The following is a 15,188-nucleotide window of genomic DNA, read 5'->3' as shown; positions in this document are numbered from 1 at the left end:
CAAGAGGATCGCTTGAGCCCAGGAAGTGGAGGCTGCAATGGGCCATGATCATGCCACTGTACTCCCACCCTGGGTGACAGAGCAAGACCCTGTCTCTTAAAAAAAAAAAAAAATTTTTCAATTTACAGTGGGTTTATTGGGACATAACCCCATTGTAAGCCGAGGAGCATCTGTATTATTTCCTCTTCAGCTTAAAGGCTGTGTAACAGAGAAACCCCAATGTAGTAGAATTTAGGGACTAAGGAACTTAGTCATTATGAAACAGGTTAGAATGAGAAGGACCAGGATTTAGGCTGAGCCTATGAAAGTATTTTTTAAGTTCAATAAAGTCAAACTATATGGATGCTCCATCTGAATATCCAGTGTTCTTTTGATTTTGTGATTCAGAAGGTCCAAATCACTATTATTCTTAAGTCACAACTTGTAGTGCCTTGTGATTCTAGTTATTCTTTAGGTCAGATCATAGTAGTGGGAAAGGTTTTAAGATTAAAGGTGGGGTTAATTAGAAAGTATTTCTTGGGGGAAATGAATCATTATCAAGCCATATAAAAAGTGTGGTATTTACACTGGCAGAAAGGTTGGGGTGGAACACTGCATTTCAAAGATATGAGACATAGAAAGGACACATAGGGACCACATGCAGTCTAGCTGTTGCTATGGGGCAATAGTGAAAGTAGCAAGGGATGAAGTCAGAGGCTGAGGTATAATGAGAGCATTTGATGGAAGGATCTGAATTTTATTTTTCCTTTTTTTAAAGATTTTATTATTCCCTCTTATTTTTACTGTATTGCCCATAATTATAATTGTTTTATTAAATATAAGTAAAACTGAAAATTCTACCACCTTAACACATACGTAACTTTTATTTTCTGCGTTCCCTTGTGTTCTTTATGTATATTCATACATATTCTTGAATAGTTGTAATCGTAGTGGGAGTGTAATTTCAGTGTGTACTTTTCACTTAAAATTAGTTTGATTCATCACTTCATGACTGCTTACACTGTGTTAGTGTATGTACATGTTTATTTAATAATTTCTGTATAAGAAATCTGGAAGGTATAATGATTTACCAGTTAATACAAGTGCATTTTACTAAAGAGATATTCTGCTGAAATTGAGAAATCAAGATGAATACAGGAATTAAAATAATAATTGCTGCCGCTATTTACTGAACTCACTTACTGAGCTTTTGTTGTATGTCAGAAACTTTTACGTACAGTGCTTCTAATCTATATAACATTATCAGTTGGGGTATTACGCTCATGTTATAAGTGAGAAAGATGGGCACAAAAATATTTTACCCAAGGATACTTTTCTACTACACCATTCTTTTGTTTTCTGTGTCTTAACAGGTATTCCTGTTTGCTTTATTCTGCAGTGTTTACCTTCCTACTCCACATGTTTTCACCTTTTTCTGGTTTCTGGAACTTTTAGACATTGGTGTCATAATTCCAGTTTCTTTCTTTCTTTTTTTTTTTTTTTTTTGGAGACTGAGTCTCATTCTGTCTCCCAGGCCGGAATGTAGTGGCCCAATGTCTGTTCACTGCTACCTCTGCCTCCCGGGATCAAGCGATTCTCCTGCCTCAGCCTCCCGAGTAGCTGGGATTACAGGCATGTGCCACTACACCTGGCTAATTTTTGTATTTTTATTAGAGACGGGGTTTCACCATGTTGGCCAGGCTGGTCTCAAACTCCTGACCTCGGGTGATTCACCTGCCTGGCCTCCCAAAGTACTGGGATTACAGACATAAGCCACCGTGCCCAGCCAAAATCACAGTTTCAAATGAGGATCTGGTCAGCCACTCACTAAGGGGGCTTAACACTCGAGCCATTTTTATCTCATTTTGTTTTAATTTTTATGTTTTTGGAGAGACAAGATCCTACTATGTTACCCAGTCTGATCTCAACCTCCTGGGCTCAAGTGATCCTCCCACCTTGACCTCCCCAAGTGCTGGGATAGCAGGCATGAGCCACTGTGCCTAGCCCTGGCTCAGCCATTTTTTTTTTTTTTTTTTTTTTAACCAACTGAAAACTTGAGGCCGGGCGCGGTGGCTCATGCCTGTAATCTCAGCACTTTGGGAGGCCGAGGCGGGCAGATCACGAGGTCAAGAGATCAAGACCATCCAGGCCAACATGGTGAAACCCTGTCTCTACTAAAAATACAAAAATTAGCTGGGTGTGGTGGCATGCACCTGTAGTCCCAGCTACTTGGGAGGCTGAGATAGGAGAATTGCTTGAATCCAGGACACAGAGGTTGCAGTGAGCCGAGATCATGCCATTGCACTCTGGCCTGGGCGACAGAGTGAGACTTTATCTAAAAATTTAAAAAAAAAAAAAAACTTGAACAACATACTTCTTAGCAATACAGATTGTTACTGGTTCTTTTTCCTTACACAGATTATAAAATATCATCAAGTCACATGATCTCCTGGATTAGCTTATAACTAAGGTGCTTTTGACCATTGGAAAAGAACAGAAAGAAAGATTATTCCATTGAAAGCTTGTCACATGAGAACCGTGGCTTATGTTCACATTCTAACTTTTTTTTTTTTTTTTTTTTGAGACAGAGTCTCACTCTGTCACCAAGGTTGGAGTGCAGTGGCATGATCTCAGCTCACTGCAACCCCTGCCTCCTGGGTTCAAGCGATTCTCCTGCCTCAGTCTCCCAAGCAGCTGGGATTACAGGCATGTGCCACATTTTTGTACCTTTAATAAAGAGACGATTTCATCATATTGGCCAGGCTATTCTTGAATTCCCAGCCTCAAGTGATCTGCCAGCCTCAGCCTCCCAAAGTGCTGTGATTATAGATGTGAGCCACCGCTCCTGGCCTCTTGGGGAGGCTGAGGTGGGTGGATTGCTTGAGGTCAGGAGTTCAAGACCAGCCTGGACAACATGATGAAACCTGTCTCTACTAAAAATACAAAAATTAGCCAGGCATGAGTGGTGCACACCTGTAATCCCAGCTTCTCAGGAGACTGAGGCACCAGAATCGCTTGAACCCTGGAGGTGGAGGTTGGAGTGAACTGAGATCACATCACTGCACTCCAGCCTGGGAGACAGAGCAAGACTCAAAAAAACAAAAAAAACAAAAGGAAGGAAAAATAAATACTACTGGCAATTCTCTTTTTTGGTTATTTTATATGGAAAGAGGAAACCGTCTTCAAAGAAAAAAAAGGTGTCTGCATTGGCTTTACTTGAATTTTTGCTTGGTTGGTTAGTAGAATTAGAATGAATAGGTTTTAAGGCCATACATAGTGACTCATACCTATAATCCCAGCACTTTGGGAGGCCAAGGCGAGAGAATCACTTGAAATCAGGAGTTCAAGACCAGCCTGGACAACATAGTGAGACCCCTGTCTCTACAATTTTTTTTTTTTTTTAATTAGCCAGGTGTGGTAGCACACACCTTTAATCCCAGGTACTCAGGCTGAGCAGGAGGAATGCTTGAGCCCAGGAGGTCAAGGATGCAGTCAGCTATGATTACACCACTGCATTCCAGCCTGAGTGACAGAGCAAGACCCTGTCTTTAAAAAAAAAAAAAGTCCAGGTACAGTGGCTCACGCCTGTAATCCTTGCACTTTGGGAGGCTGATGTGGATGGATCGCTTGAGGTCAGGAGTTCGAGACCAGCTTGGGCAACATGGTGAAACCCCCATCTCTACAAAAAATACAAAAATTAGCTGGGCATGGTAGCTCGTGCCTGTAGTCCCAACTACTTCGAGGGCTAAGGCGGGAGGATTGCTTGAGCAAGGAGGCGGAGGTTGACAGTGAGTCTTGATGATGCCACTGTACTCCAGTCTGGGCGATAGTGAGACCCTGTCTCAAAAAAAAAAAAAAAAAAAAAAAGATTCTAGGTTTTGAGCAAATAGAATTTAGTACAAATGTTTTCTGACAATATTATTGAATGGTTTCAAGTATTATCCCTTGAAATAATTGACCTGTGGAATTGCCAGAGTTGCATTTCCACTTTAGTATTATTTTCCAATGCAACAGTCATAAACAAATAATGATCAGTTTTTTGATACCAATGAATTATTGAAGGCAAGAGCTAGAATCTCCAACTGCATGTTAGATATCTGTATATTAATTAGAAGACTTGCTTCAAATGACGGACATAATATGTGTTAGCGATGTGAATGGTGATACTTCAGTAACAACTATTCTGAGCAGCTAAATTATGCAAAAACTTTAGAATAAATTGACTGGGTGCCGTGGCTCATGCCTGTAATCCCAGGCCAACAGATCACTTGAAGCCAGGAGTTTGAGACCAACCTGGCAACATGCCAAAACCCCATGTCTACTAAAAATATAAAAATTAGCTGGGCATAGTGCCATGTGCCCATAGTCGCAGCTACTCAGGAGGCTGAGGCAGGAGAATCGCTTGAACCCAGGAAGCGGAGGTTGCCATGAGCTGAGATCATGCTATTGCGCTCCAGAGCGAGACTCCATCTCAAAACAAAAAACAAAAAACCCCCACAGCTTTAGAATAAGTCAAGCAAATGTGAACATGGTAAGGAAGTCCCAAAAAGAAAGGAAGGAAATATAGAACATTGAGTTACCAGTCTTTTTCTTTACTAACAGGGAGCAGTCATCCAAATCTGTCTTTCATGATTGAAGAAAGGATGTGGAAATTCTCAACACTGAATAAGGCCCAGGCTTAATAAGAACTAGTGTTTTTCCAAATAGGGTCCCAGCAATATTTAGCTGAATTTCATTAGCAATTTTAGAATCCAGTCTAGCAGATGCTTGGTGCTTATTATGGCATATTTCCATTCAAGAAAGCCTTGAGAGAAACTTAGTACCCTGAGGTATTGGAGTGAGCAAGGTAATAGAGAGTCTGAATGAGCCTTTCATCACTCTCTGGGAGGACTCATTGCTTGCCGTTCTGGCATCTAAAAACCATTACCTCACACCACAGGTACTTTTGAACCTCTTGGCCACAGATACATACTGGGACCATTGTTTAGCTCAGAAACAGATGGAAAACTTTAGCTTAAGTTTCTGTGTTAAAAGTTATGTTACAATAGATTATTGTTTTTAATTGTAAAAAATGCTTATGTTGTTATCCTTATACCTAACCTACTTTTCACTTTGAACTCTTCCCACCTTCTCCATTTACTTTGTGATGCCAACATTTCACTAACTTTTCATTATGAAAACTTTCAGATATATAGAAAAGTTGAAAGGATGGTACAATGGCAGTGTATTTGCTGTGTGTATATAATATTTTGGTGGAACCACTTGGAAGTTGCAGATGTAGATGATATGTCACCCCTAAATGCTTTAGCATAAATAACCTAAAACTAGGTCATTCTTCTATACAACCATAATCCCATTATATAATTTACTTGTTTGATGTGCTTTTAATAAGAAATTTACTATTAAATTTTGACATTTATTCGTTTTTGTATTTTAAAGGTGTGAAAATTTTAATGTAAAATTATAAACGCTGATCATCCTTTTCTCTGAGAAACATATCGGCATCAGTTAACTAGTAGAACGGTGGGCTGACATCACAGGACTTTTCACTAGGTGTTATCAATAGATGGCAACATGACAAAAAGAAACAAGTTCTTACTGCTTTTCATTGTTTTTTGGCTTGAAAACATAAGCTAATATATGTATTTTAATTTTAATTTTTGTGGGTACATGGTAGATGGATATATTATAAGCTAGTATTTTTTTAATGGAGAGGTTATATGGTTGTCCATGCACTGTCCTATGAATTTCTTGTGATCACCACTGAGTTAATCAAAAAACAAAGTTATTTAAATGAACACCAGTAATTCTCACAGGGAAAAAAAAAATGCCGTCACAATGTACTAGCACAAATTGCCATAAAAAAGTCTGATTGTATTGATGCAGAGCTTGCTAAAAGTGTCATCTGACATTCTACTTCTCATAATAAAGATTATAAGCTGCAAAAGGCTTACTTGTTTGCTGTAGTCTTTTAATAAATATTTTACAAGCTTTGTTAGAGACAAAGGATTTGTCATCTGATGGACACAGTGTCTGCATCTTAAGGTGATTTGGCAACAGAAGAGAGGTAATGTCAAACTGTAGGCCTGGCAGCTCCTGTCTCAGTTGTGCTTTTGTTTTGTCTTTTAGGTATTCCAATGCTGCTAGAGTTCTTGGAGCAAAATATTGCCAAGGTTTGGGAAATGCTTTCTTAGCAAAGTATTGCTACCCCACAATAATTGTATCTTCTCTCCAGTTTGATGCTTTTGGATTAATATGCCAACCAAATTTGTTTAGTTACAAGTCTGTTTATTAACATCATGCATAACGATTATCAAACCTATGTTTTCTGGCACTTCCCTATAAAAGATTTGCTCCTTGAGGAAATGACCCTGCCTTAGACATATTTGTACATCTCACACCATAGTCTCCACATTAACTACTTTGTGCTAACATAACTATGTATTGAGCTAAATTGAATTAGAGAGTGACAGAGAGAGAAAGAGAGTATGTGTGTATATGTGTATATGATTACAACCAGAAACAGGAGTGGAACTTTTATTTACCCTGTAGTTATATTCTCCTTCAAAAGGAGAAAGCAGAATGAACTCCAAATTTGAAGAAAGTTGGAATATTCCATGTTTGCGCAGGCATTAAAATTCTAGATTTTTTTCTTTTTGCCACCACAAAGCAAAACCGATATGGTAAGGAAAATTATTTGCATCCAGAGGTTGAATACTTAGGGTAACCTGCTGTCTCCTTATACATTGAAGGCTGTGGGCTCTTTTATAACGACATGGAAAAGCTTTATGTGCCTAAAAACCATTTACATTTGCAGTGGAAAAAATTCTAATTGACTATTTAATGTTCTTTTTCTGTAAAAAGCCTACCAGAAATCTGTAATTCCATCCTTCCTCATTACTGTTATATGTTTCTCAGAAACTAGCACACTATATGTCTTATCTTTTGACTACTTTGCATTCTAAGTACTAAAATGTAAGTGGACTTGGTGCAACCATGGTCAGCTGTTGAAGATATACAAGTCCTAATCATGGATACATTTACTATTCCCTAATGGGGATATTGCTTGGTAAACATTAATTACATGCAAAGCCATCAAATTTTATAGACCAAAATATAAATATAAAAAGTATGTGAGTACATACATTAAGTAAGTAATTTCCACATGGACTTTTGCTTTAGCACAGCTTACTAAAAAATGTGTTTTATAGCTTGCTACTGCCATCTGCTGGTTCTCAACTCTTAGACTTCTAGCGATCGGTGTACTGCAATGTACCAATTTTGCAATATAAAAGAGAATTGGGTCTATTTATTTTATTTTTGGGAAAATCTTAAAATATTCTTTGTTGAGAGTAAGACATCAGAATTTTTATGTGGTCCATACAGTATTATTTTTTAGTATGCTTTTAGCAAACTCACCGGTCTTTCTCTACTATTAATAATGTGCTAATTTTGTATTTGAGTTTCTCATCAAACCTTTTATTCCTTTGTCATCTTTTCCTAGTTTAATGGATCGAGAAGTGGCGTTGCTTGCTGAAATGGACAAAGTGAAAGCTGAAGCAAGTAAGATGATTGATCTTTAATTAAAACTATTACCTTCATAAATAGTAGGTACCTACTTCCCAACCCTCATAACAAAAGCTCCATATAAATACCATAATAAGAGTTTGTATATTTAAATAATCTTAAGCAGTTGCACTGTACTGGCATATGAATCCTTTCAGGTGAAATAACTTTAAAGAGCCTGTTTTAAAAATATTTCCAAATCTTAATATTTTGAATGCAGAGTTCAATGTATAAAAGACTACATCATGGTATCTGCCATCAGGTTTTTATTTTATTTTGTTTCTTCCTCCAGTGTTTAAGCAATTCCACTGGGATTTTTTCTACTCAGAAAAAAACCTTTAGCATAATCAGAGAAGACTTCATTACGTTGCCTACGATTGAATGTATATGTTCCTATCATTACCTATCTCAGAACTTTCTTTGTTTTCTCAGTTTATAGAACAGTCTTCACTCAGTGTCTGTTATCAATGGTAGGGGAGAAGTAGTGAACTGAGGGTTCAAGATACTGGGTTTCTTGAAAGCTTACTAAAATAGATTCTGGAGGAATGAAATCTAACTTTGGTGATTTGTGGAGTTTTGTACAGAAAAAACAGATGTCTATTTTTTGATCATTTCTGTTAAGTGTTAGGTTAAACATGCACAGCTACACGAAGAAAAGGGAATACCAACTGCAACTTGTACAATGCCATTGATTTGGGGCATTTCGGTGGCAGGTTTTATCTTCCTGCATTAAATGCCAGATTTATTATTAGGAAAGTTGTTGATTTTAACCCACCCTCAAACTGATAAGAATAGAAATGCTGGGCTAGGTTGAGATCATGACTCATAGTTAAATCACTTGTGTGTGTGGTCACGGGCCAGAGGATGCAGCTTTGAAGCACTGAAATGACTTCAGTTTGGGTCCATTTTAACTTGAAAATTTGAGAATGTAGCAGAGATGCCTTCCACTGTTTTTCAGAGGTGAGATTTCATTTACATTGAGCAATATATTTTGAGTTTCTAATTTGACATTTCAGTCCATTATTTTATCAGTACATTCTCTTTTTGAAAATGGAAATTCAGATAAACTAAAACCATTAAGAAGACATATTTCTTACTTTTGAGAAGAAGGTCCTTTTAGGCCAGGCATGATGGCTCACACATATAATCCCAGCACTTTGAGCGGATCACCTGAGCCCAGGAGTTTGAGACCAGCCTAGGCAACATAGTGAGATCTTGTCTCTACGAAAAATAAGAAATTAGACTGGGCGCAGTGGCTCACGCCTGTAATTCTAGCACTTTGGGAGGCCGAGGTGGGCAGATCATGAGGTCAGGAGATCGAGGCCATCCTGGCCGACATGATGAAACCCCGTCTCTACTAAAAATGCAAAACTTAGCTGGGCATGGTGGCGCGTGCCTGTAGTCCCAGCTACTTGGGAGGCTGAGGCAGGAGAATCGCTTGAACCCAGGAGGCAGAGGCTGCAGTGAGCTGAGATCGCACCACTACATTTCAGCCTGGCGACAGAACAAGACTCCATCTCAAAAAAAAAATTAACCAGGCATGGTGGCATGTGCTATATGGCTATATGTAGTCCCATTTACTTGAGAGGCTGAGGTGGGAGGATCGCTTGAGCCCAGGAGGTCGAGGCTGCAGTGAGCTGTGATTGCACCACTGTACTCCAGCCTGGGCAATAGAGCAAGACCCTGTCTTGATATAAAGAAAAAGAAGGTGCTTTTAAAAATATTAATACATCTTTTATATTAATAGAAAATTTTGGCTGGGCGCAGTGGCTCACCCCTGTAATCCCAGCACTTTGGGAGGCCGAGGCGGGCTGCTCATGAGGTCAAGAGATCGAGACCATCCTGGCCAACGTGATGAAACTCCATCTCTACTAAAAATACAAAAATTAGCTGGGCGTGGTGGCATGGCCTGTAATCCCAGCTACTCGGGAGGCTGAGGCAGGAAAATCACTTGAACTCAGGGGGCGGAGGTTGCAGTGAGCCGAGATCGTGCCACTGCACTCCAGCGGGGTGACAGAGCGAGACTCCATCTCAAAACAAAACAAAACAAAAAATTTCAAATAGGCTAATGTAACAAACTCCCATCACTCAGCTTCAACCAGTTATCAAGTTGTGCCCAATCTTATTTTATCAAATTCAGAGCTCAGAGTTTTACTTAACTTCATCAGTTTTATATCTTTAGCTCTTTTCTCCCTGAAAATCCTGGTTCTTAATGACATGATGTAATTACTCATTTACCAATGCTGTTAAGAGTTGCTTTTTGTTTTTTACATATTATAATTTTATTAAGTAATTGATGGGTTTGTAGTATTTCAGTCTTTTCCAATGTTGAATAATTAGGTCCTGTGAGTTATCTGTTACGTGTAGAAAGCTTTTTATTTACTTCATTTTCGCCATTTTGAGAGCTATAATTTTGTCATAGAATCACTGAATGCTAGAGCTGAGAGAAACTGAAGTTGATACAAATGGCAAATAGGTTTTATCTTGGGAGCTAAACCAATAGATCATTTGTAACTGTTGGGCTTTGGTGTTAAGAAACTTTTGTAGGCATGCTCCTGACTCCTGAGAAAGTGGGCCCTGACTGATCAGTGTGACTTGGGTCTAGGCAGCCCATGTGTGCATCTCTGTGGCAGTTGGGCTGAGTAAAGTTGCTAAATACATCCAGCTCTCTGTAATACCTGGTGTAACTCTTTAAAATTTCTGTTTTTTTCTGACGTGAATTTGGCTAATTCCTCAGGATGTTACAGGATTCTGTGTATATCAGTTAGGGATTCAGTTTGACTACATGGAACAGAGTGGCCTAAATAAATGTGAGTGTCTTTTTTTCTCAGGAAATGAAAAGTACAGAGGTAAGCAACCCAGGGCTGGCAGGACATTTCCAATATGACATTAGGGACCCAGGTTCTTCTATCCTTCTGCGCAGCCATTCTGAGAGTATGCTTATGGTCAAAAGACAACTCCCTAGGCTCCAGTCAAGAAGGAGTAAAATGTTACATGCTAAGACCCCTTTAAAACACTCTCCTGTAAACCCTGCCCTTTGAGTTCTGCTTATATCTCAATGGTGAAACTGTATCACATGACCATTTCATCTGTAGCAAAGCCAGAAAATACAGATTTTTTAACCTAATTTTGCTGGTACCCAACAACATTGGATTTCTGATAGCCCTGAATGTTCCTGAATATAGTTGGAAAGACTGTGTTCTATCAACTAATGGTCTTTGCTATAGTCCTCCCCTACCCAGTATCCCTCTTTTTTCCAAAATGAGAATATGTTCACCACCTCCTCAGTAGCAATACCTCCAAAGTCTCATCTAGTTAGTTAATATTCAGCTGAAAGGCCAGGTCTTCAGAGTAATTTCAGATCTTCCAAGGATGGGATCTCATAAATTAAAAGAAAGGCTAAATGCCCCCTTCTCCGATATTACACAGTTGGAGAAAGAAAAGGACGATTATAGTAAAAATTCCCACTTGGAAAAGCAATGATCAAATCTTGCTGGACAGGAAGGAATAGCAGAGTCCCTTCCATGGGGGTAGAGAACATTCCTTGGGTGGTTTATCTGCTTCCAGGGAGGATTTCTTTGGTTCAGTTTCCACTGTAGCCCCTGTCTCTCTGGGAGATTTTTATTGTCTGTTCTCTGCCATGACCAAGTTGTATCCAAGTTGTATATCAGAAAGCATGCCATAGAAGGTGGTTCATAAAAGGGCGTAACCATCTAAATACCCATCACTAGGGAACTCAGTAAATAATTGTGGTATATCCCCGTACTCAGTGGCTGTTAAACAGAATGAAGGTGATCCAGATGTATTAATAGGGAATAAACTTAAAGATATATTAAGTAAAAATAGCTAAGGTAAAGGAAAGACCATGTGTATGATATACTTCCATTTGTGAGAAGGGAAAAAGGAGAGATACATATGTATGCATGTTGTGTGTACATAGACAATATTTGGAAGTGTACATAAGAAATGGTGAACAGTGGTTTCCTCTGGAGAGGAGACCACAAAATCAGAAATAAGAGAGATGCTCTTTTCATTTTATACTCAACTTACTCTAGATGAATATTTTTTATTATGTGTGCATATTTCCTTTTTAATTTATATGCATCTTGATACAATTTTTTTGACTGGAAGGAGAAATAACAAATGATTTATGAGTGTTTGTGATTTATTAAAAAAATGTTTACTACTTAACTGCCTTCAGAGACCCAATGGAAGGTAGAGACCGGACTTCTGATATTTTCATTTTCTGGATGGATGGGCAACTAAGCCTTTGGCTGACCAAATACCTACTACAAGGCATATATTTCTAGTTCTTCTTTATCCTATTTAGCAGCAACATAAGGTTCACACTCACTTTTCCTCTACAGTGGAAATTTTGCTCAGCCGACAAAAGAAGGCTGAACTTCTAAAGAAGATGACTCATGTGGCTGTTCAAATGTCAGAGCAGCAATTGGTTGAGCTCAGAGCCGATATCAAGGTAAAACTTCTTTCTGCTTTCTGCCTTTCTTCTTATCCTCAGGGGCTAAAGTAAGAAATTTTCATAATTCATGGCCATATCTAATATATTAAACTCATGATCTTCCTTTCCCAAACCTGGCCCTCTTCCAGGTCCCTTTCTCTGTAAGTGGTATTGTCATCTACCTAGTTATCCCAGCTGGAAACCTTAGAAAATTTCTCCATTTCCCACCTTAAATCTATCAGCACACCCCATCCATTTGACTAAATCTCAGATCTGACCTTATTTTTTCATCTCTACCACCACCATTATGATCAGGTTACCACCATCTCTTGCCTGGACTTCTGTAAGAGCCTTTTAACTGATTGTGTTCATCCATTCTGTCTCTGCCCCACCCACCCCACCCTCCATGTATGTTCCCCATACTACAGCAGTCTGCTTCAAAACTTTCTGTTGCTTTTAGGATAAATACTATAATCCTTAATCCAGTATGAAGGACTGTGCAGTCTTGCTCTGCCATTACCCTCAGTTCACACCATCCCCACTGGTCCTCTGCCCTCCCAGCAGAGGCTGAGGCTTCTACACTTCACAGACACACACGCTTTTCCATCTGTCCAAATGCTCTTCTCCCAGCCTCCAACCACAGTTACCACTCTTTTTTTTTTTTTTGGAGACAAAGTCTCGCTCTGTCACCCAGGTTGGAGTGCAGTGGTGTGATCTCGGCTTACTGTAACCTCTGCCTCCCGGATTCAAGTGATTCTCCTGCCTCAGCCTCTGAGTAGCTGGGATTACAGGCATGCACCAACATGTCCAGCTAATTTTTGTATTTTTAGTAGAGATGGGGTTTCTCCATGTTGGTCAGGCTGGTCTTGAACTCCCAACCTCAGGTGGTCTGCCTGCCTCAGCCTCCCAAAGTGCTAGGATTACAGGCATGAGCCACCACACCCGGCGGCTAATTTTTATATTTTTAGTAGAGATGGGGTTTCATGATGTTGGCCAGGCTGGTCTCAAACTCCTGACCTCAGGTGATCCACCCACCTCGGCCTCTCAAAGTGCTGAGATTACAGGCGTGAGCCACTGTGAACAGCCCAGTTACCACTCTTGACCTCCTCATCCTTCCTGACTTCCCCATCATATCTCCCCATTCTGTGCTTTCAGAGCACAGTTAGGATTTTATGTGCATTTGCTTAATTTGTCTTCCCCACTAGATAGTGAACTTCACAGTGGCAGGCAGGAGCTCCTGTCTCTCCAAGTGCCTAGCACAGCACCTTGGTATGTAGTTGGTCTTCTGTAAATAGTTGGTTGGCCAATTCTGATTGTATAGAGAAAAATTATCTTTGAGATGTTTGTTGTAATCTTTTTACAAAAATCACTTGGGTTCAATATTTATACCTTTTAATTCTTTTTTGTTTTTTTTGAGACAGAGTCTCGCTCTGTCATCCAGGCTGGAGTGAAGTGGCGCTGTCACCGCTCACTGCAACCTTTACCTCCCAGGTTCAAGTGATTATCGTGCCTCAGCCTCCCAAGTAGCTGGAATTACAGGCATGTGCCACCACGCCCTGCTAATTTTTGTATTTTAGTAGAGACAGGGTTTCACCATGTTGGCCAGGCTGGTCTCGAACCCCTGACCCCAAGTGATCCACTCGCCTTGGCCTCCCAGAGTGCTGGGATTACAGGCATGAGCCACCACACTTGGCCAAATTCTTATATAAAGAACAGTGTTTCTGAGACTAAGCATATGAACCTGAGGGAAATTGGGATATTCATGGATAGTTGTGGTCATTGGCATTCTAAATAATTGTTTATAAACTGCAAGCTGTGACAAAGGGAGTTGGCCTTCTCCACACCTGTGCCCTTTACCTCTTCTCTTTCTGAACACATAAGATTTATTGTCACACTGAGAGAACACTTGCTGTACAACAGTCTCTATAAAATAAAAACAGAGGTGGAATATCATCCAGGACCTTACAGGGATCCTTGCTATCATCTGACCCAGTGTTAGACCTGTGGAGTATTGTTCGCTCACTGCCTCCCCTTCAACTCTGTTGGGGTGAACTAGCCAAATCATGCAAATGTGCAGTTACCGTTTTCTGTTTAACCAAAACTATATGATTAAATTTTATAGAAAGGCCTCCTCACATTGATGCCAGTCAGTCTCATTCAACTCTTGGGGAGAAGCCGGAAACCCCTTTGGAATTAGATGAGAATTCTGGCTCTCACAGGCTTCATCTGTTCCTCTTCCCACGTGGCTGAAAAGCTGCTGGAAATATTTCTGCAGGCTGACTAAGGATCTGTTTCTCTCCACTTTTTCAGTGTACTGAAGTGGGTGCTGTGCAATTTAAATGTCTTATTTCCAGATCATTTTATTTCCATCATTCCTATTATGTCTTTGACTCAACAAACCCTAGAATTTGTTTCAGAATTAATCTCAGACTGATATTACATGTCTGAAGGCTTTGTAACAAGAGGTTTGTGTGCTTTCGTAAGCCGCAACATACTCTGAAGTTTTAGGAATTCAAGGCTGGAAGGTCATTTTTCTCTCTCCTTTCCCTTTCAGTGCTTCTGGTTGCTTCCCGAGAATTCTGATGCAGAGTAGTATTAGGCCACCCCCAGTTAAGAGGAATGTCCTGAAGGGTTCAGTTCTTCCAGCTTATATCTAGGCCTTTCACTTTTCTTTTTTATCTCCTTTTCATCTGAAAAAAAAAAAAAATGATTCCAGTCTACTTTAGACGTTGTTTAATGAAATAGACCCCCAGAAGCACTTTATTCCTGACATGTTTCTAGTCCCACGATTTTTATAGCATGGTTAGTTTTTGACTCAAGGGGTTGGTTACTTCTCAGCTCAGTCTGCTTAAAAGGATTAAATTACTTGCAGCATAAACTTCTCATTTGCAAAGTTGACTTTTCACATGAATGATTTTCCATCTCAAGAAATTGTTCCTATTTCAAGGACTAAGAAATCCTACTTTATTATAAAGAGATTAAGTGGGTTTCCTAAGGAAGTTCCTATTAACACCAAACCATCTATCTCAATGGTATCATTGTAGCACCTTGTAAACATTTTTGCTGCCTCTGTTTCTGTATAAAATGGAAAGACATGGAGAATAGCCAACAGTAGAAAGATGGCCCTCTACTGTAAAATCTTCCTCCTCTTTTCTTTCTTTCTTTCTTTTTTTTTTTTTTTTTT

General features: G+C 39.5%; 1 protein-coding gene across 2 annotated transcripts in view; it reads left to right on the top strand.

The window, feature by feature from the left end:
• Positions 1-15,188, top strand: part of SPATS2 (spermatogenesis associated, serine-rich 2) — a 185,234-nt gene that overhangs the window by 164,778 nt on the left and 5,268 nt on the right. For both annotated transcript variants that reach the window (XM_011936178.1, XM_011936177.1), the window contains exons 10-11: positions 7,484-7,542; positions 11,913-12,022. In XM_011936178.1, coding sequence (XP_011791568.1) covers positions 7,484-7,542; positions 11,913-12,022 — 169 coding nt within the window. The remainder of the gene's footprint in view (positions 1-7,483; positions 7,543-11,912; positions 12,023-15,188) is intronic.

Source organism: Colobus angolensis, unplaced genomic scaffold (genome assembly GCF_000951035.1).
Source record: "Colobus angolensis palliatus isolate OR3802 unplaced genomic scaffold, Cang.pa_1.0 Scaffold151, whole genome shotgun sequence".
In the NCBI taxonomy this organism is placed as follows: Eukaryota; Metazoa; Chordata; class Mammalia; order Primates; family Cercopithecidae; genus Colobus; species Colobus angolensis.
The sequence above is the reverse complement of the archived record's forward strand: the minus strand, read 5'-3'. Positions and strand labels throughout refer to the sequence as shown.